A 22,356-nucleotide genomic window follows, 5' to 3' on the forward strand; every position below is an offset into this window, starting at 1 on the left:
CCAGTATTTGAGGAGGATGGCTATGCCCTGACCTCCGAGCCTTTTCTTCAGGCTAGATTTCTCCTGGTCCTTCCAGCTGCCCTTCTATCTCCCTTCCATTCCCTAATGTAGCAGCTGCCTTCGGGCATCTCCCTGACATGCCTTCCCCCAACCCCAACCACATCCTTCTCTCCTTCTGGGAACAGCCATCCAAACAGCATGGCCATTCCTGGAAGGAACCAATCAATCCCCGTCCCTTGGCTTCTCAGGGCTAGATCCTCCTCTCCTAGCCGCCACGGGACGTCTTCCTTCCCTTTGGAGTGTAAGCTTTCAGCCTTGTAGCTCATAAATAATTTTCATCCATTTTAAATGAATTGAGGGTCCTTCCACAGCCTGACCATCCTCCCATGGGCGCTTTATCAAAGTCCTTCTTCAATGTGGATTCCCACGACTGAACTCGGTGCTTTAGATATTGTTTGACCGGGGCAGAAGATGGGAAGATGGAGGGGCTGTCGCCTCCTCGTTCCAGGAAATGGTGCCTCTTCTTGTAGCCCAAGGCTCCACTCATTTTGCTGCTCCTTTGTCCCACCATCCCCCTGGGAACTAACACGTTATGGGTGAGACCGCCTCAGAGCAATGTCCCCTGTGTTCCTCAGTATTTCATTTAATTTACATTTGTTTATACAAGGGGCTCCCACACTTTTTTGGCCTGCCACCCCCTTTCCAGAAAAAAATATAACTTAGCCCCCTGGAAATTAATTTTAAAACATTTTAATAGCAACGAATAGGAAAGATAAATGCCCCTGTGGCCATCCCCGCCTTCCTGAATCACTGCAGCACCCACCAGGGGGCGATGGCGCCTACTCTGGGAATCACTGATTTATATGATCCTGACTTCTTAAATGGGTTCAGGGTCCTCCACAGAGCAAGCCGCGTTTCTCCCCACCACCCTGTGAAACAAGGAATGCAAGCATGATGATCCCATTTTTACCAAAGAAGTACTTGTCAGAGAGCCTCATGGTGGTCACGCACTTACGAGAAACAAGAGCACCCCTCAGAACCAGGGCTCCTGGTGCCTGGCCCAGCACTCTACAGTCCGCCAGGACTCTGAAGCCAAAGAAGGCCATTAAAAACAATCACAGAATAAAAAAAAAACAGCTAAAAGGAGTTGAGAGTCAGTTCGATGTCAGAAGGACCCGGGATGGGTGAATTCTTAGAACTGATCTTTGAGTTTCATGTTGGCATTAAAGTTCCTGCCAGAGTTCCCGGCAGCTAAGACAGAGGAGGCCGTGTGCTTCTCGGCGTTTCCTTTTTGCCTTCACTTTTTTTTTAAAATAATATTTTATTTTTAGAAAAATTTTCCATGGTTACATAAGTCATGTTTTTACTTTCCCCTTCACCCCCTCAATCCCCGCCCCCTCCGCTGCAGCTAATTCGCATTTCCAGTGGTTTTATTATGTGTGGTCAGTCAAGACTTATTTAGACATTATTGATAGTTACATGGGTGTGGTCTTTTCAGGTCTACATCCCCAACCATGTCCTCATCAACCCAAGTGTCCAAGCAGTTGTTTTTCTTCTGTGTTTCTACTCCTGTAGTTCTTCCTCTGAATGTGGGTAGTGTTCCTTTCCATAAATCCCTCAGAATTGTCCCGAGTCATTGCATTGCTGCTGGTACAGAAGTCCATTACATTCTATTTTACCACAGTGTATCCGTCTCTGTGTACAATGTTCTTCTGGCTCTGCTCCTTTCACTCTGCATCACTTCCTGGAGGTCTTTCAGTTCACATGGAATTCCTCCAGTTCATTATTCCTTATAGCACAATAGTATTCCATCACCATCAGATACCACAATTTGTTCAGCCATTCCCCAATTGAAGGGCATGCCCTTGCTTTCCAGTTTTTTGCCACCACAAAGAGCACGGCTATAAATATTTTTGTGCAAGTCTGTTTATCTACGATCTCTTTGCCTTCACTTTTTCATAAATGGGAAGCAACAGCTTCAAGGGAGAAAAGCCTTTCATCGCCAATTGTTCAGCTACAATGTTGTCCCATAAAAGTCCGAGAAGGGTGCTTTTAATGGAGGCCACCACCCGGAATTCTTAGAGTCCAAGCGACCTGGAACAGAGTTTAGAAGATGGAAAGATCTAGCAAAAGGCTAGATTCAACCCACCCAGAAGAAGTGTGTCATTCAGGCTGGGGCTGGAGTCGTAGCAGGGATGCTCTGAGGGACCTCACTACATGCCAATGTTTTGATTCCGTTACAAAATCCGTGGAATAGTCCATAGGACAGGAAATACAAAGAAATAAGGCTTGAATATTGTCTTGTTCCAGGACTTTCTTTTTATCTGAACCCCTCTGAAAAAGAGAGGAAAGTAAGATGAAGATGCCCGTCACAATAATGACAAATGGCGTTTCTATAGATGCCTTTTAGGGCTTGAAAGCTCTTTCTGGCCATGATCTCATTCGGTCTCACAACTAGGCTATGAGGGAGGTCATATTATATACATGTATGTGTGTAAATATCTACACACATACACATACAAACATCTGTGTGTGTGCATACACACATACAGTATCATCTAATAGCTATCAGCCCTATGTTGCAAAAGAGACAAATGAGACACAGGAAAGGCCAGAGACTCGCTCAGTGTCGCCCGGCTCACACTAAGGACCCAGGCAGGAACGTGGCTCCAAACCTGACGCCCCTCTTCCCTCCCATGCTGCCTCACAATTATGGGGCTGGGGCTCTGGCTCCAGTGTAGATGCCTCGGCTGGAGAGATACCATCCAAGCATGTCCTCTTGCCTTCCAGAGTGGGGAGGGGGGGTCCTCTCTTCTGGCCAGTTTATTAATGGGCTAAAAAAGGGCCCCAACCAGGAAATCAATGGCTGTGTTCTCTCAGCTTTCTTGGCCCAGGAACAGTCTTTGCTTATTCAAGAAAAGTGCAAATGGAGAGACCCATTAGCCATGGATCACCCAAAGGGTTTTAGTAAGTCTCTGCTATGGGCCAGCACACTGGTTGGCATTAGGTTTATTACAGTGCATCTGTTGACCTTCTGGGCTCCTTCTCTCTCCCTGCATGTCCCCCACCTGGAGTTTAGTCCTCAAGAAGAACATTTCTACTGTTTATTTTGGAGATTTGCTCAGGCTTAGGTACTCCATCAGACAGCCAGCAGGAGCGATGAATATCATAATACTTACTCACCTTTTGCGAGCCTTTAGGGGCTGTATGTAAATGTGATATTTGGCTATTATTATTTTACAGACAGGACTTGTTTTACTTTCTCTTTCATCTTCCCACTCACTGATGGGTGGGGAGAGGATCAAGCCAGGCACGCATGGACAATGCTCATACAAGCCAGCCAATGTCAGATTTTCCTGTAAGGCAATGGGGCATCTCTGGAGTGGGTCATAGGAACCCAGTTGTACAGTTGAGAGGGAGAGAGAGGCTCTCAGACCCAATGCTGCCATTTTATAAATGAAGCTAAAGAGGAAGCTTTAGAGCAGGGGTTCCCAAACTTTTTTGGCCTCCCGCCCCCTTTCCAGAAAAAAATATTACTTAGCCCCCCAGAAATTGAATTTAAAAAATTTTAATAGCAATTAATAGGAAAGAGAAATGCACCTGTGACCATCACCACACTCCTGGATTGCTGCAGCACCCACCAGGGGGCGGTGGTGCCCACTTTGGGAATCACTGCTCTAGAAGTTTGTTTGGAAGCCAGATCCTCTGACTCCTAGCCACGGATCCTTCTGTTGACTAGACTTTCTGCCTTCCTAGAGCTAGAGAGGATGGCAAAGGGCAGTAATGACTTGAAGCCCTGGGGAAACTGCCTCCTGGCTTAGCAGCAGGGAAATTTGACCAACGACTGCCTCCCAAACTAAGGTGCAAATAACATTTTGGAAAAGGTCCTTCGAGTCTTCTGAAGAATTATTCCAGTGAGAGCTGTTATTGGGAATCTGAACACGGAACAGCATGAAATGTGCCCTCCGTTTAGGGGGTAGGGAAGGGTTCAGGGAGGGAGACACACCCTGGAAAACTGGCAGAGCACTTACACATCTTTAGTGCTGAATGACTGTTAAATGCTGTCATCACTCTCTATTTAGAACCCTCTAAATGTGGTGCTTTAGAGCGAAGCCCTGGCCATGCCCTACCCAGGCCTGGAGACAGGAGTTCTATCAGCCTCCTTAGATGGTCTCCCAATCTATGGCTTCATCAAGTTCCTCTCAAGTACATATAGTAATATGCTGGGGCAGCATTGGCGAAGGTTACCAAGTTCACATGCCCAAACTGCGACTTCAAGCCACCTGTGAGTCCCCTGCATTATCCCTAAGAGCGGAGGGAGGAAGTGCTTGCTTTGGGCAGCTGGACAGAGGGGCAGGGCATGCAGAAAATGTCCTGGGGGCTGGGAGAGGGGAACAGAGCAGCTCCCCGAGTGTCAGCTTGGCACGTGTGCCCATCCTTTGCCAGTGCTGTTCCAGGAGCACAGGAGAGAGAGATGAAAGCCGGAAACAGCCCTGCCCTCAAGGAACTGACATTCTAGTGCTGGAGACAGCGTGCTCATATAGCAGTCAATCAACCCATCAATAAGTATTTATTATGCCATAATGCCAGGCATTGGGGGGACACACTCAAAAATGAAACAGTCCCTGCCCGCAGGTAACCGGTGCTCTCTTGAGGGAGGCAGACAAGCATATGCATACGATATACAAAATCAATTTAAGGTAATTTCTTTGGCAGGGGGTAGATGAAGGTATAAGTACCTAGGAAGATAGGGGTGGGCTTCATGTAGGAAGTGGCACCTTAGGTGAAACACGAAGGAAACTAAGAGGTGAGGGTGACGGGCGGATGTATTAAAAGCCTATGGGACAGCCAGTCCAAAGGGAAGGAGACAGAGATGGAATGTTGTGTTTGGGGAGCAGCAAAGTTCAGCAAGCCACCTCAGCTGTGCCTCCAACTATGGGCTATCATTTGGCTGGAAAGGCAGGTCAGAGGCAGACAAGAAGGGCTTTGAGTATCCTACAGAAGACTGTGTATTTGATCATAAGGGTAGTAGGGAGCCACTAGAATTTATTGAGCAAGGGAGTGACACGGTAAGCTCTGTGGTTTATAGATATCCCTCTTGTGGGCTTGAAGTGGAATGGGGAGAGGCTTGCGGTCAAGAGACCAGTTGGGATCCTCAAGTTACATTTCATTGTGGCACATTTTAGAAAACTTCATCATAGTAACTGACACAAGGAATGCTGCATACACTGACAAATCAAGGCAAAAACTGGAAATAAGGAAGCTTTGGATGATTTCCTTTTATGCCATGAGCTGTCTGAGATGGAGCATCCCAGATCCTCCCACCTTCCACCCCTGCATCTGAAACAGTTTCCTCACAACCTGTGCCTGCAGGAGACCATCTGTCTGCCCCCTCTTGGTCTACACTTTGGTTTCCTCATTGGCTTATCTGCAAAGGGACACACTAGGCAACCCCATCTTCCTTCCCAGGTCAGTTCCTTAGCAACTGCGGGTCTTTCTGGGAAGGCTTCATCACTAATTTAGCATCTCCAAGAAACGAGCATCCTGAGCAAAGAGCTCACTGGTCCCTCCGTTCTTCCTCCCAGAGAGCCCTTTGTTATCAGTGAGAGTGGCTCGCCTCCCAGGATGGGAAGAGGAGGGGGCTTCTTCTCCCCCTCCTCTGGGGATTCATGTGACTAAATTCAGACTTCACCTGCCCTCCGAGGAATAAAGGACCGTCCTATAAGGTACCAGGTTGATGTCCCTGCCAATAAGCCGGAATGGCCGGGATGCCCCTCTATCAGTGGCCACAGACAGGTTAAAGGGAAAGGAGAGCAGTGTGGGGAGGGGTTCATCGTGATCCCAACTGGGCCCATCATAGGCCTACACTTAGAAGGGTTTGGTTTTTCTTCTTTTTTTCCAGTGGGAGGGAGGGAAGGGAGAGAGATTAAATGCTCGTTCATTTAAAAATCAAATTAGATTTTAAAAAAAAATCTTAATTTGTCATGTTTCAGGCAAGTCATTAAGTATGTCTGGGCCTCCGCTGACTCATCTGTAAAATGGGGTGGTTGAGTTTTCCACCTGTGAGTCTAAGATCCAGGTTTTTGTGGTCTTAAGGTCACAGCAAAAGAGTGAAGGAGCTCTGCTCATGGGAGAGGCTCTCTCTGGACCCAGCATTCATCTTATGCTAGGCTGTGGCCCCCTCTCAGGTTGGCACAGGCGCTCCCGGTTTGTGCCAGGCTCACCTCCTCCTCCCGGTTCTGTACAGACACACCAATCCCACGGAACAGGGCTGTTCTGGGCTGGAGAGGAGCACCAGGTGTTGTAGAGGGAGGGGCGGGATCCAGCTCCAGGCATCAGATAGATTGCTCACCTCTGACATCACAGGCAGGTGCTCTAGGTGCTAATTAGCTAGGAAACTGGAAGCTTCCAGGAAAGAAGAGATGGGAAAGATGAGAAGCTCCCCAGCAGGAGGAGGGAGGGAAAGCCAAGGAAGCCAACGACACAGAACTACTGAGGAATTCTGGCTCCCCGGGCTCAGCCCTAGAGCTGTAAGGGACTATCTAGTCGAACATCCTTATTTTGCAGATGATTCAGAAGCTAAGGTCCAAAGACTTGCCCAAGGTCACACAGGTTGTATAATGGGATGGAACTGTATAATGAGATGGACTGAGCCCAGGTTCCTTGACTCCAAATGCAGTGTTCTTTTCAGTAAACCTCGATGCTTCTCCACTGGGCAGGTGGGACACCATTTGATAGAGAAAGCCAGAGCCCCCAGGACTTTGGGAGAGGCTGTGTTGGGAGAGATGCTCCAGGCTTCTCTCTGTTTCCATAGCGCCTTATTTTTAATCCATCCTTTGAACCAACCACATGCTAATCTCTGTTGTTTCTAGAGTGCTGGAGGATCGCCGCTATTGTCTGTGCCATTTGCTTCTGCACCCAAGGGCAAAGCCCAGCTCCCCTGCCCTAATTAGGCCTCTGCCCTGATAATTTGGTGGAATGGTTGGCTGGGTAGAGGAGGAATTAAGTTCAACATACACGAGTGCAAAACAATGTATTTGGCCAAGGAAAACGAGGGCAAGGTTGGGTGGAGGCAGGGAGGAATGAGCTGGCTTTGATGACAGGCAGGTGGGCAACAAGCATTATTTTTTTGCAAAAAGGAAGGGGGTGGGAGACCAGCAGAGATCTTCTTCAGGGGACGATTTCTGAGCTAAAGAATCCTGGTGGGAAAGACATAATCAGGAAGTGAAGGCAGAATTGGAGACCCAAGAGATGCCTGGTGCAAAGGCAGGGAGGGAGCTAGACTCTTGTGTTTGAGGAATAGTAAATGTGGAGGGGAAGAAGGTGTGAAAGGACTGGAAAGGTATGAAGAGGTCCTGGTGGCCACGGGCTCCAAATGGCCAACAAAGGGCTCTTCCTATATGAGTCTGATAGTAATATGGAGTCACTGGAGTCTATGGGACATGGTCAGATCTGCAATTTAGGAAAAGCACTAAAATCACTTTTCTAGCTCTGTGAAGGATGGATTTAAAACGGGGAGAGCCCTGGTGCAGATAACCCAACTAGGAAACCAATAGGATTGCAATAGTCCAGGGAACGGAGTCCTGAACTGGCGGAGGGCTGTGTGAATAGAACAAAGGAGACAGGTAGGAGAGATGGAGCAAAGGGTCAAAATGAGGAAACTGGGCAAGAAATCAGAAGCGTTGGGCGAGAGGGAGGGAGGAATTGAAGCAAATCAACCAGCCAAATAATGGTAAAGGTCTATAGAATTTTTACAATGTATATAGACTTCCCAATAGTACTCCTTCATGGTACATAGTACAGGAAATCATTATTCTCACTTTATTGATGAGAGAATTAAGACTCAGATCCAATGACTTGCCCATGGGCACAGAGCTGGTTATTGGAAGATCTGAGCCTAGAATACATCTCTTCTTTCTGTACATCTAGGGCTCTTTCCACGAACCCACACAGCAGACAGCGAGCTAACTCTGAATGAGCCTGGAGAACTCTAAGGCCATTTTCCCTCTAGCATCTCTTTGGATTTTATTACAGCTCTGAGCTCAAGTAGTGAAGAACAAAATGGAGGCTTGGAGAAGGTCCAGAAGAAAAAACAGAAAAGACTAAAGCGCTCAGTACAAGGCATTGGACAGAGCAGGAACTTAATACATTTTTCTAGGAGTTATGAATAAATTAATGATCTGAATTGTTTTCAGTCCATCAACATGTAGTCATTAAGTGTCTACAGTGGGCCAGGCCCTCTGCTGAGCACTGGAGATACAGCGGGAATAATGCCTCCCATTTATAAGGTGGTTTGGCATTTACAAATAGCTTTCACACAGGATAATGCATGTAAAACTCAGATCAAATTATTTGGAGGAGAAAGGGAAGGGAGGGAAGGAGGGAGGGAGACAAGTGGGATCTTGTAATTTCGGGAAATGTATGTTAAAAATCATTATTAAATATAGTTGGAAAATAAAATACTGGGAAAAAAACAAACAGCTTTCACATGTATGAGTTCACTTGATCCTCAGTCTATCTAGTAGGCAGAGACTATGGTCTCCACTTTACAACAGAAGAAAATGAGGTCCAGAGGAAGGAAAATAACTTACCTAAGGTAGTGCCAGTAAAAATAAAACTGAAATGCATATGATACCTTGAAGTTTTTCAAATGCTTTATATACATATATATGCATACACACACATATATCTACACATATATGTGTATGTTGTCTAAATTGGATCTATCCCAACAATCTTTTTTTAAAATATTTTTTTAACTTCTGTGTATTGGTTCCTTGGTGGAAGAGTGGTAAGGGTGGGCCATGGGGGTCAAGTGACTTGCCCAGAGTCACACAGCTAGGAAGTGTCTGAGGGCGTATCCAACAATCTTAGAAGTAAGTAGAGGTATTGGCTACCACCAGTCCCAGTTGAAGACATAGAAACTATGATAGATTTGGTGAATTTGCCTAGGATCCCATCACCAGGAAGTGGTGGAAGTATGTTTTGAACCCAGAACTTTCTCACTACAGATCTAGAATTCGATTTATACTGTCATACTGCCTCTCAGTAAGTAGTAAAGTTCTGAACGAATGAATGAATGCCTTCACCTTTCTGGATCTGTTTCCTCATCTGTCAGTAAAGAGGGTTAGACTCACATGATCTCCAAGGTCCCTTCTGGCTCTCAATCTATGATCCCAGAATAGTCTACAAATGGGGAATAGCTAAGGGAACTGGGTTTATGAGATGTAAAGAGGAGAGGCATATGGAAGGACTCGCTCACCATTGTCAGGTATGGGAAGGTGTGAAAGCTAGCCAGGCTTCTGATTTTCCCCCAGTAAGGTGTGGCGGCTGACAGTTTCTTTAGACCTGAGCCGCCGGACCAGGGAATCAGCTGAGCCATTCGCTTCTTATCTCTTGAGACTACTGGGAGCATCCATGAGCAGCCAGCCCCAACCAGTGCACTGCTAGGTGGGGCAAAGAGAGAAGGCAGGAAAGAATGGCTCCTCCAAAGCCCGCTCTGCCTGTGTTCTTTTGTCATCCTCATTCTAGGCCATGCACAGTGGGCACTTGACCTCAGACAGGACAGATATTATTAGACTCAGCCAAACCCATGGAACAGGAAGACAAATTGCCTTGGCATGAGGCTGAGCATCAAAGGGTCCTCTGCCAGGGAAAGCAAAGAAACTCACTGGAAGAATTGTGAGGCTTTTTTGCATCCCTATTCATTCTGGGCACATTGATTTATGTTCAGAAGAGGAAACATAGGATTAGACAAGGTCCCTTCGAGGCCAGAGAATCTCAGAATGTCAGAGAGTGAAGGGATCTCAGGCCATCTGGTCCAGCCTGTGTCTTCAAAAGAATGCCTTCAATAACATCCCCTCTGCATGAAGATCTCTGGCAAGTCACCACCATTCCCTTCTCATTATTAAAAAACTTCCTTACATGGAGTTCAATGAAATCTGCCTCTGTAACACCCACCCACTGGTTCCAGCTCTGCCCTCTATGCCCATTCAGAACAAAGTTAATCTCTTCTCCATGATAGACCCGAACCCAGCTGTCACATTCCTCTAAGTTTTCCCCTCTCCGGTTAAAGCTCACCAGATCTTTCAGCCTTTTCTTTCATGGCATGAATTCAAGGCTCTTCCTCATCTTGTTGATCCTTCTCTGACCTTCTCCAGCTCATCAATATAATTCCTAAAATATAGTATCCAGAACTAACCACAAGACTATAGACATAGTCCAACTAGTGCCTGGGTTTGTAACCCAAACTTTCCATCAGTGCCCAAATGCCATCAAGGTCTACTTGCTGAAGCTTGTATGGACCAAACAAAGGTGTGAGTCTGTCTTCAAGAGACACCATCTTGCTTGGTGCTGAGCATATGTGCTAACTGGCTATCATCATCATCATCATCATCATATCTCTCTCTCACACTACCTATCACCTAATTAACCTATCATCTATCTATCCACCTATTTATCCATATCTTTCCTTCAGATGTTTGGGAATTGCCAAGTGAAATTTTCCCCACTTAAGATCAAAAGATCCTACTACTGGATATTTTAATCTTTACCTCCTTTTTTGTTTTTTTTTTAATCTGGAAAATTTTATTTAATTAATTAATTTAGAATATTTTTCATGGTTACAAGATTCATGTTCTTTCCCTCTCCCCCTCTCCTCCCCTCCCCATTGCTGATGCACAATTCCACTGGGTTTTACATGTGTCATTGATCAAGACCTATTTCCATATTGTTGTTTAGCTCCTTTCTTCATGACCCTTTCTCAGAGAAAAGCTTGAAATCTTCCTCACATGTTTGAAAGCTCCATTACTCCCCTTTCCATCCTTGTAGTCCCAAGGTGAGTGGTGATGGCAGAGCTAGAAAAGTGAAGCCAGAAGAAGAATATTGGTGGGGGCGAGAGCATAAGTTTTGTCTGGGATATGTTGAGTTTGAACTGTTTGTAGGATGCCCAGCTGGAGAGATCCTCTTGGCACCTGGAACAGTGTGGCTCAGTGGAGAGATTTCCACATTTGGTGTTAGAACACCTGTTCTAAGCCAGGCCAGTGCAAAGTTCTCATTGGTTACTCTAAAGATGGCACATCATAATCAGAGACACTCACCCATGACCACCTAACAGCTTCCTCACCTTATGTTTATTTGTTTTCTTTTCTAGCTATTGTCAATCCCAAACAGCCCAAGGAGACACCCAAAAGCTTCAGCTTTGACTATTCCTACTGGTCACATACCACAGTAAGTACAAACGCCCATGGAAAGAAGGGATGGATGGGATCTATCAAGATAAAGGGAACGAGTTGCTTCTTGAGTTTCCTGGTCTTTGTGAGAAACCCCCTGGAAGTTGGAGCATCTGATCTATAGCAGAAAGTGGGAGATCTTGGGGATCCAGCTTTAAATGAGTGAGTTGAATACAGAAATTACACTAACTCACTGACAAGCCCTCCATTTTGGGTGTGAGCCAGGAAAGAGCTTTTTGTCATTACATGGACAGGGAGGGGGTGTTTTGGTGGCATTTTTGCTTGGGATAGAAACTTCCAACAGAGATAAATAGATTGTGGCCCATGTGTGTACAAATAATTGATTCCCAATACAAATTCACTTCTTTATCTTTATTTTTAAGATAGAAGATCTTTATCTTCTATCTTAAAATCAATACTAAGTACTGGCTGCAAGGTAGAAAGAATGGTAACGGCTAAATATTTGGGGTTAAGTGACTCGTCCAGGATCACACAGCTAGGAAATATCTGAGGTCAGATTGGAATCCAGGACCTCCTATCTCTGGGCCTGACTCTCAATCCACGAAGCCACCCAGCTGCCCCTCAGTTCACTTCTTAATATCACGTTGGCCTAGAACTGGTCACAGGATGACCTAGGGCAGTCCACTCTATTTATTCTAGGAATTGAGTTACTTGTTCCTTAGTTCAAAGCAAAAGCAAATAATGCTGAAGATCGTTGCTTGGGATACCTCAACACATCACTTTACACAGTATCCAGCAATCATTTATTAATCGCCTATGTACCAAGCACAATGCCAGGCACCAGAGATAGGAAGGCAAAAATGAAACAGTCCCCGACCTCAAGGAACTTCCATTCTATCAAAACAATCTCATCAGTATGGATACTGCCTCCAATGGTGCAGATGACAACCAGGGTATACTTTCCCATCCTCCATGATTCTTGTCCACATCCCTCCCCCAGGTCTTCCTTGGAGGAACTGCCCAATGTGACTAGAGACTCCCTAGATCGTTGTCATCTCCTGGCTCTAGTGCAGTTCTCAGGACTTGCCCATCTCTGTTACTGTTCACTCTAAGTACATAGGACCCTCGGATGTAGATCTAGAGCTGAGAAGCACCTGAAAAGCCACTCTCAGAATTATAAATGAGGAAGCCATGACCCAGGAAAGTGGCCTGCGTGGTCCAAGATCTCAGAGGTACCCAGCGACAGAAGTGGGATGTACCCACCTTCCTTGTGTTTCCTGGATATTACCGTTCACACCACTATTTGCTTGCCATCCTTCCCTGCTATTATTTTTGCTCAAGGGGGCAATATTGGGAGGATCCGTTTGATGGACAGATGCTGCAGTACTCTTAAGTCCACCCTGAATCTCTCCAATGCCAGAGGTATTGATTCTTTCCAGACCGTGGGGTTCCACAATCCACAGCTAGATTATGATCCAGTGTGTTTTAATGACCCTCCATTATGAGCTCTCCATGACAATAAGATCACAGATCTTTTGTGAATTCACAGATGGAAGAAAATCACCCAGGATAGAAAAGTACAAAGAGGCTGTGATCTGAACAATAATGAGAATCTACCCTGACAGAGCTGAAGATCTGTCAAAGTACTTTCTTCATCCTGGTTCTTACTGCTTCCTGTGTGACTTTGGACAGGTCCTATATAACCTCTCTGGTCCTTGCTGCTCCTTCAACTAGCAAATGAGGGGACTGGAATAGATGGTCTCCAAGGTCTCTATGAGCCTGTGATCACTTCCATGCCTTCCTTCCCCTTTAATCCTCTCATATGTGTTCTCATCTTTGTTTTCTCTCCCAGCCTGAAGATATCAACTATGCGTCCCAGAAGCAGGTATACCAAGACATCGGAGAAGAGATGCTGCAACATGCCTTTGAAGGCTACAATGTCTGCATCTTTGCCTATGGGCAGACGGGTGCTGGGAAATCCTATACTATGATGGGGAAGCAGGAGAAAGACCAGCAGGGCATCATCCCACAGGTAAGTGTGACCATGATGAGAATGAAGATGAGGGGGTTGGATGGGATGCTAAAGGAATTCCTTGTTGGGAAAAGGTATTCAGAATAAAATTCAGAAAATCAACTTTAATTCAAGCAGAAAAAAAGGACATTCGTGTGATTAAAAAAAATGGTTTTTAGGAAAAGTAGAATGAAGTGAGACAAAACAGATAAAAAAAAAAACCAGGTGTGATTCTAGCTCTAACAGCCCCTAACATAAAGACTCTGGGTACTATTACTGTAGCTTTAAGAGGGAATAAGAGGGCAGTGAGATGGTTCAGGGGATAGAATGCCAGGCTAGGAGTCAAGAAAATCTAAGTTCCAACCTGGCCTCAGACATTTACTAGCTGTGTGACTCTAGGCAAGTTATTTAACCCTAGCTGCCACCGTTTCCCATCTGTAAAATAAGCTGGAGAAGGAAATGTCAAACCATTCTACTATCTTAGCCAAGGAAACCCAAAAATGGGTTCATAAAACATCAGGCATGACTGACCTGATTAAACCATAATAATGAACCATTTGGGGCAGCTAGGTGGCTCAGTGGATAGAGCACCAGGCCTGGAGTTGGGAGGACCTGGTTTCAAATCTGGCCTCAGATACTTCCTGCTGTATGGCCTTAGGCAAGTCACTTACTCCCATTTGCCTATCCCTTGCCCTTATGTCTTAGGGTTGTTACTAAGACAGAATGTAAGGGTTTAGAGGGAAAAAGAAGGAATAGTCAGGGGAGAATTCAGGGGAAGTAAAAATAAAATATGTCAATAAAGTTTTATATTTAAAAGTAAGAATTATAGGATATAATTTCTTGTAAAATTACATTTTAACTGTCATTCTCAAAAGAGTTAACTCATGTATAACCCAGCAGAATTGCTTGTCATCTCCAGGAGGAGGGAGAGGTGAGGGAAGGGAGAAAACATGAATCATATAACTATGGAAAACATTTTTTAAAAAAAGAGTTAACTCATGATCAGAAGGACCTACAAGGCACAGAGAGAGGGGACTTAAAGTAATATTGTCCTGAGAGCCAGCCAACTGTAAAGAAGAGAAATTATTTAAGTTCCATTTGTTTGTTTATTAATCAACATGTCCCTCTGAATACTTCCCCCAATTGAGCAAAAAATAAATAGATAAAAAGTTGCAAAGTCCAGCAACATAAATCCCTACGTTGGCCATGTCTAAAAACATATTTCTCTTGTGTACTTAAAGTCCTTCACTTACTTGTCAACAGGTAAGTAGCATGTTCTGTTCTGCTTTCCCTCTTCAGGATTCATGGTTCATCACAATGACTTTGATCAGTCCTGGAGCCTTCCAGAATTGTTGGGCTATTCTTTCTCTCTAATACTGTTATAGTTGTAGACTTTATTCTCCTAGTTCTGCTCACTTCACTCTGCATCAGTTCATAAAGGTCTTTCGAGTTTCCTTTCGAACTGTCCATTCCCTATTTCTTATTGCACAACGATATTCCTTTATATGCATATACCATAATGTGTCTAGCCGTGCCCAACAGGACACCCCCTTAGTTTCCAATTTGGGCTACCGCAAGAAGAGCTGCTACAAATACTGTTGTACATGCCTCTGTGATTTCTTTGGGATATAGAAAGACCTCTTAGTGGCAAACCCGTGTCAAAGAGTGCATGTTATAATAACTTTGGGGGCATATTTACAAATGATTTTCCAAAATGACTGGACCGAATTAATTCCTAGCTCCATCATGGTGCTCTTGTCTGCCTATTTTCCCATATCCTCTCAACGTGTTATTTTCTTCTCTTGTCCTAATAAGGGACATTTTGAGAAAACTGTATCTAACTCTCATTTTGTTAAAAAAAAAGTATATTATGAAGAGAATTCCTGAGAGGCTCAAAATTATGTCACTAGAGTTGAGGAGGAATCAGTGAGAGTTTTCTATTCCCTGTTTCTTTCTTCTACTTTTGAGGAACCAAGAGCTGACTAGTCTGGCTGTGAATTTTATCCGCTGGGATAGATCATAAATAATTTTTTAGCATTTGTTGCTGCCATAACACAGTGTATTGCAGGATAGCACTGTCTTAGTCATTAGGAACATGAGATAGGAGATTTTAAAGGAAAGATAGCAGAAGTTTATGGGAAAAACCTGTTTCTGATATATTTTTAAATTGTAATGGGAACTCAGTACTAATTACTTGATAAGAGAGAATATGCATTTCTATTTATTTATAAGAAGACACCAGAAGATTCCCCTTGATTGCCTTAGGACCTGGGAAAAGAATAAGGAAATTATTTCATAGCGGTTAGAGAGGGTGAGAATGACTCTGAACCAGACTCCATATAGGCTAGACATGAGATGCCATCCTTAAAAAGCTCACAGCAGCAATCATTTGGTATTTTTTATGTGTTTCCCCCCTCCATATTTTTTCTCTTCTCATCACAATTGGCCCTCTCCTGATGACAGTTAAACTACAGCTCCTCGGGATTCTATTCCCTGTTTGAGAAATAGTTACTGTATTCATGGTCTCTGTGTGAGGGATTCTTGAATCAGGGCTCTAAAGGTTAGGAATAGAGAAGGAACAACGTGTCAATGTGTAGAATGCCAGGGGGTCCCAAAGAACTAGAGAACATCAGGGGTCCCAATATTAGAAGCTGAAAATCACACCGAATGTCATTCAAAGATCAGACAGTGTATAGTCCCTACCTTCAATGAGATAAAAAGGGATTAAAACAAATACAAATGCTACCCGTCATAATAATTACACAGCCGAGACCCAAGGGGAAGGCAGAATTCATTTAAAGCTGGAGACGGAGCAGAGAATTGGAGGAGGCTTTGTAAAAGGGGGAGCCTCTGAACTGGGCTCAAAGGAGGAAAAAGATTTCAACTGCTTAAGATGATGGGAGAGTCAATTCCAGGCATCAGAAACCATGGGCAGAAAGAGACAGAGATGGAGCCAAGGATGAGATGAGAAAATGGCAGCTTGTCCAGTTTGGCTAGGATGTAGCTCATGCAGGGACTTAGAACTAATACTAAATAGGTAGATTATAAAGGGCTTTGAATGCCAGGATAAGGAGTTGGTATTTTATTTGTATTTCTCTGAGAAGGCAGCCTAAGCATTTGTTAAGCACTTCCTATGGGCCAAGTCACTGTACTAAGTGATGGAGGAAGGAAGGAAGAAAGGAAGAAAAAAGAAATAGAGAAAGGAAGGAAGGAAGGAAGGAAGAAAGGAAGAAAGGAAGAAAGCAAAAGGAAGAAAAAGAAAGGGAAAGAGAGAAAGAAAGGAAAAAGATAAAGAAAGAAAGGAAAACTCTTCACTTCTAAGGAGTTCATATTACATAAAGGCAGATGACATACATATACATATACAAAATGATAGAATATATACAAATATAAGATAATTTGAGAGACAGCAATAGCACTGGGGGGATGAAGAAACACCTCATGAGGGAGATGGTCTTTGAGCTGATGAGATGAATGGCACCTACTCAAAAAACTCTTGAACTTCGCCTATGAGAAATGTCCCCAGACTTGGGCTTCTGCCCCAAGAGATCTGATCACCTCTAAATGCCCTACAAGAGAATAATAACTCATCCCTGACAAATACAGGCCTTGGGAACTGGAGGGCAAACAGTTTCCTGTCTCAGGGTACCAGCTGAGCACCCTGGCAGAGAAGGAACCTTGGTTCTAGAAGTTTGGGCCAGTGGAGTGCTGGATCTGGCAGGTTCTCCTAAGCTGAAAAGTCTTTGTGGCCGTGCCATGGGTCTGCTGTCCAAGGAGCAGGCCTGCTCAGGCCAGAGAGGTCCAGCACCAGATGGTTGCAGAATGAGGGTTCTATTGGTTCTGGCAACTATCAAAGATCTAGAAAGTCTCAGCGGGTCTTTGTTCTATGCCACCCCCTGCTTCCAGATAAACACCCCATTCTATAGGTACAAACTGAAGAAACAGGAGGAATGAGGCTGATCTTGCTCTTCCCTCTCTCTCTGTCCCTACAGCTATGTGAGGATCTCTTTTCCCGAATCAACGACACAACGAATGACAACATGTCCTACTCAGTAGAGGTAATGGTGCCTTTCTCCTTTGGGGTGGCCTGGAGGGGGGTGCAGGTCCCTGAAAACACCCCAGCATAGCTTGAAATAACAAGGAATGGTTTGAGGAACGCTTGTGGGGAGAAGGGTTGGTGCAGAAAACACTGGAACCAGAAGGATGAGAGGGAAGAAATCCCCGCCCCGGGGTTCTCCAGGCAGTGGGGCATGTGAGGAGGGAGAGGGCAGAGGACAGTTTGCCCCAGTTGGGTGCACTTCTCTGGCTAGAACAATGTCTTTTTTTTCTTTTCTTTTTTTTTTTTAAACCCTTGTACTTCGGTGTATTGTCTCATAGGTGGAAGATTGGTAAGGGTGGGCAATGGGGGTCAAGTGACTTGCCCAGGGTCACACAGCTGGGAAGTGGCTAAGGCCGGATTTGAACCTAGGACCTCCTGTCTCTAGGTCTGGCTTTCAATCCACTGAGCTACCCAGCTGCCCTAGAACAATGTCTTGAAGTGAAAGATTAGGACCCCATAGAGGAAGGAAAGAGGGAAGAGATGCTGAAGAGGGAGGACGGGACAGAGGACTAAACCTTCTGGCCAGTTCCCTGGAGTGGGGATGTGGGTAGGTGGAGAAGAGGCAGGCAGAGGCAGGAGAAGGTGCCTCTGGGGGAAAGTGAGTCCCAGGAGAGGGATGGGATCATAATGGTTCCATTTCACACACAGAGAAAGTGGAGGGTGCAGAGCGGTTGGCTAGAACCATGCTGGCAATGGCTAGGAGGCGGGCAGGTGACCTAGGAAGAAGAGGGACAGAATCCTTGTGAGGCCAGGGATTTAGGGCCATGGACAACCCGAATCTCTGGGAGGGAGACCAGGAAGAAGTGTTCTGGCACCCCCTAGAGAGAACAGTGCCCCAGGGCAAAACACCAGCGTCTCACCCTGTTCTAACTCTTTTGGCCTCTGGATATGACTGAAGATTGAGTGCCTCCTTTATGGCTTCATTCCTTCATTCGCACATTCATTCAAGAAATATTTATTGAGTTTCCACTATGGGCAAGGTTGTGTGTTAGGAAAGGGAAGGTACCCTGTGCTTGGGCAGCTTCCAGGCTGGCAGGAGAGGTCAGATGAGCCCACAGATCACTAGCAGGAGCAGAACATGTGAAGTACCCAGAAGGAGTCAGGAAGTGCCTTAGCAGTAGATAACACAGTTGAGAACACTGGCAGTGGGGAGAATCATGGAAGACTTCCTGAAGGAAGGGTTCATCTGCACCTAGAATGATAAGAACCTAGTGATCAAAGGTGTGGAGGTGGGAAAGTCCAAGGTATGTTTGCCAAATGGTGAGGGGAGTAGCTGAGCTAAGTGAAAAGTAGGACCTGTTGATGGCAGTCCCGATAGGGCCAGACAAGCAAGGGGGAGGCACATCACCTTTTCTCCTTCCACCCAAAGGATCTGCTTCCCACACCTGCAAACACGCAGGAATTCAGGAGAAGCAAAGTCAGCCAAATGGGCTAGCTAGGATCTCGAATACGCTTTCTCAGGCTAGTAGCACGGACGCTTCTCTCCCAGGCTTCAGAGATCCTGGTGTGCGGCTCAGCTAGAGCGCAGGCCCTCAGGGGTCTCTGCTATTCTCCAGGGGAGAGGACGGGGCAGGATGCCTAAGACCCCCACGGCCCACCTCTCACCAATGGCTCCTTTTTGAACATCCCTCCCCTGTAGGTCAGCTACATGGAGATTTACTGCGAGAGAGTCCGGGATCTCCTGAACCCCAAAAACAAGGGCAACCTTCGAGTGAGGGAGCACCCCCTCATGGGCCCATACGTGGAAGACCTCTCCAAGCTGGCCGTCACCTCCTACAATGACATCCAAGATCTCATGGACTCCGGAAACAAAGCCAGGTGAGCGGGAGGGGAAGCTCCCTCTCCTTAGACCCCCTTCTTCTTTTCTCTTTCCATCTGCTCCCCTTCCCCTCCATCTTGGGGAGGGGAGAGAAAAGTCCTGACGCTGTCACAGTTCTGTCATCTCTGCTGTGGACGTGGCAGTTCCTACCTTGTCTGCCCTATATATCCAACCCCTCATTGACAGATGCAGAAATGGAGGCACAGAGGTTAAGGAACACTCATTCTGACAATCAACTTGCTATGAAAATAGTGCATCCAAGCTGCTTCTGTGCATCATACTAGATAGATGGAAAGTAAGTAGTGAGTGAGTCGAGGCCAGAAAGACCAGGGCTCCGATCCCACTGTGAAGCAGATTCAGGTAGAGGCAGGTCATCATGTCCAACTCTCATTTTACAGATGAGGCAACTGAGTCACAGAGAGATTTGTGACCTGTCCTGGATGACACAGCGAAGGAGAGGCTTCTTTCAGCTTTCCCTGAATCCAATTCCAGTTCCCTATATCCACTACACCATCCTTCCTCTCTCAGAGAAGCTGTTTGACCCTCAGCCTCAGTTTCTTCATCTGTAGAGTGGGCATAATACTGCTTGCATGTTGACAGCTTTACAGCAATCATGTAATGTGACATTTATTCATTCATTCATTCGACAAGCATTTATTAAGTACCCACTATATGTCCCAAACTCCATCATCTACATCTCTGATGCTGATTTACCACTTGGGGTTGTATGTCACTCAGTGGAAAGGGCAGTGAGCTGGGAGGCAGGAAGACCTGGGTTCATTATCTGCCTCAGGTACTCGGTAGCTGGGTGACCCTAGAGAAGTCCCCTAACATCCCCTGTGCCTGTTTCCCCTCTGTAAAATAAGGGCTCTGGGCTTGGTGGGTCCCTTGAGCTCTTAGCTCAGGAGTGTGTTAGTAAGGATTTAATTATATAATTAATTATATATAATTATATATAACAATATATAATTGATTATAAGGGGGAAATGAATGATTTAATGTTCACTTTTCCATTTAATCTGCAATATGAACATTTTCTCCCTCACTTAAGTCTAGAAGACAGAGCGATATCACAAGCCCTGATTTGTAGCCTTCGCCACTTTCCCAGGCACAAATACAGAGAAATTTTAACAATGGGCTCTCAGGAGGAGTGGGTTAGAGCTGGCTCCAGCACAGCCCAGGCTAGGAATGCTCTGATCTTCTGACCCCATCCCAGGGGTAGAGGAGAACAAGCTGGGCTCCCTTTTGATCCCTGACCCTCAATGATGACAGCAAAAGATTCTTTGAAAGCTAGCATGGGACAGCGGACTGGACTGCAAGTCAGGAGACCCGTGCTTTGTCCTGATGAGAGAGGCACAGAGGGTTGGCCTTGGAATCACAAAGACCCGCTTCTGACACATAGAGTGTAGGATCCTGGGCAAGTCATTTACCCTCTCAGCATCCCCAAACAATTCTCTAAGACTCCAAATGACAAAGCAGTTACCCATGGACATTAGGGGAGGGAGTTTTAACACTGAGAATCCCTGATGGCGACGATGATAAACCAGACCGAATGTGCCAGGAACCTGTTGGGTGCTCCCAAGGAGATCACGCCACCTCTGAGTCAGCTTCTTCACCTAGAAAGGGATACTCTAGAGGGGGAAAGCAAGCTGGGTTTAGGTCAAAAGGCCTTGGCTTGAATGCCTTCCTACCTGTGGGAAGGCAGCCTGATACAGTCAGTGGCAAGAGCGTCTGCGGTCACAAAGCTCGAGCTCACTTTCTGGAACTGTGCCTCCTGCCCCTTCCCATCTCAGCCCCCTTCATTTCCTCCCGGGGAAATGAGGAGGACTATGAGCCTTCCTCAGAGGACCAGGGTGAGGAAGCTCAAGAGAAATGGGAGATGCCATTGGAAATTCACATGGGGCGAGTCCAGGACCATAAGGAGCTCGCTCAGATGGAATCATGGCTGTCCAAAGCATTGAGAACTGAGGTCACTCTAGAAATATATTGACTCTAGCTCACACTTTATAATACTTTACATTTTACAAAAAGCTTCACAAATATTAATTCATCTGATTCTTATAACCACTCTTGGAGACAGAGTGATAGTATTATTTCCATTTTACAGTTGAGGAAACTGAGGCAGACAGAAGTTAGTTGACTTTCCCAAGGTCACACCTCTAGGAAGCATCTGAGGCCAAATATGAACTCAGGTCTTCCTGATTCCAGGCCAAGTTGTCTATCCAATGCTCCTCCTAGCTACCATCGTCATCATCATCATCATTATCATTATCATTATCATTATTCTTTCTTGTACAGGGCCACATTCATTCCTATCAACAAGGCAGATGGGAATTGGTCCATTTTATAGATGAATAAGCTGAAGCTCAAACTTCAGGAACTATCTTGCTTAAGATCACACAGCTAGGAAGTAGTGATGTCAACAAGACTAGAGCCAGAATCTTCTGATTACTTGGTCCCTCTCTCCTCCTCTGGGATGGCAATCCCTGTCCCAGCCATCCATTTCTCATCTCCAAACACAGGGTCCAACTGACCAGCCCGAGTTCTGTGGGAAAGAGCTACCCCACTGAGGCCAACAGCCTTAGCGTATGAAAAGGCTGCTGCTGGTTTCAATGGGGGGACCCTTCCCCCAATACCCAAGCTTCATTGAATAGACTCTCAGTGCCTGCCAGCTGGCTGCTGGAGGGATCAGTGACCCTCACTGGGAATTCACCTCAATGCTCCTTTCTCCAGAGTTACCCATGTTCTGGGCACGGAGCCACCCTCCTTTCTTTTTCAAAGAACCCCAAGGAGTTTCATTCTTCCCCACCTCCCAGCCTGGCTGCCCTCTGCTGCCATGGGCCAGCTGCAGTGGGCAGAAGGAGAGTTTTCCCAGTCTTGGTTCCCCAACTCCTCAGGCTCAAAGTTCTGAATTCAGCCAACAATGGCCAGTAGGTATGCTCAGGAACTGCCCACTCTGGGTGGATGAAACATCTACCTTAGGCTCATAGCAAGGTGGCCCTTTCAGATTGCAGAGTGCCTTCTGAACACTTAGTTCAAGGATGTCATGGATGAAGAGCCTGGCCACCTTGGAGGTGCTCTATAAGAGAGAGTTGCTGTTATGATCATCCTAACTGCTTTGATGTCCAAAGCTGCTGAAGGAAGGAAGGAAGGAAGGAAGGAAGGAAGGAAGGAAGGAAGGAAGGAAAGAAGGAAGGAAGGAAGGAAGGAAAGAAGGAAGGAAGGAAGGAAGGAA

At 45.7% G+C, this 22,356-nt stretch overlaps 1 protein-coding gene across 1 annotated transcript in view; it reads left to right on the forward strand.

The window, feature by feature from the left end:
- Nucleotides 1-22,356, forward strand: part of KIF1A (kinesin family member 1A) — a 164,583-nt gene that overhangs the window by 14,336 nt on the left and 127,891 nt on the right. The window contains exons 2-6 of the mRNA XM_044669519.1: nucleotides 11,153-11,229; nucleotides 13,045-13,224; nucleotides 17,196-17,261; nucleotides 18,942-19,120; nucleotides 20,823-20,974. Coding sequence (XP_044525454.1) covers nucleotides 11,153-11,229; nucleotides 13,045-13,224; nucleotides 17,196-17,261; nucleotides 18,942-19,120; nucleotides 20,823-20,974 — 654 coding nt within the window. The remainder of the gene's footprint in view (nucleotides 1-11,152; nucleotides 11,230-13,044; nucleotides 13,225-17,195; nucleotides 17,262-18,941; nucleotides 19,121-20,822; nucleotides 20,975-22,356) is intronic.

The sequence above is a fragment of the Gracilinanus agilis genome, chromosome 3, assembly GCF_016433145.1.
Source record: "Gracilinanus agilis isolate LMUSP501 chromosome 3, AgileGrace, whole genome shotgun sequence".
In the NCBI taxonomy this organism is placed as follows: Eukaryota; Metazoa; Chordata; class Mammalia; order Didelphimorphia; family Didelphidae; genus Gracilinanus; species Gracilinanus agilis.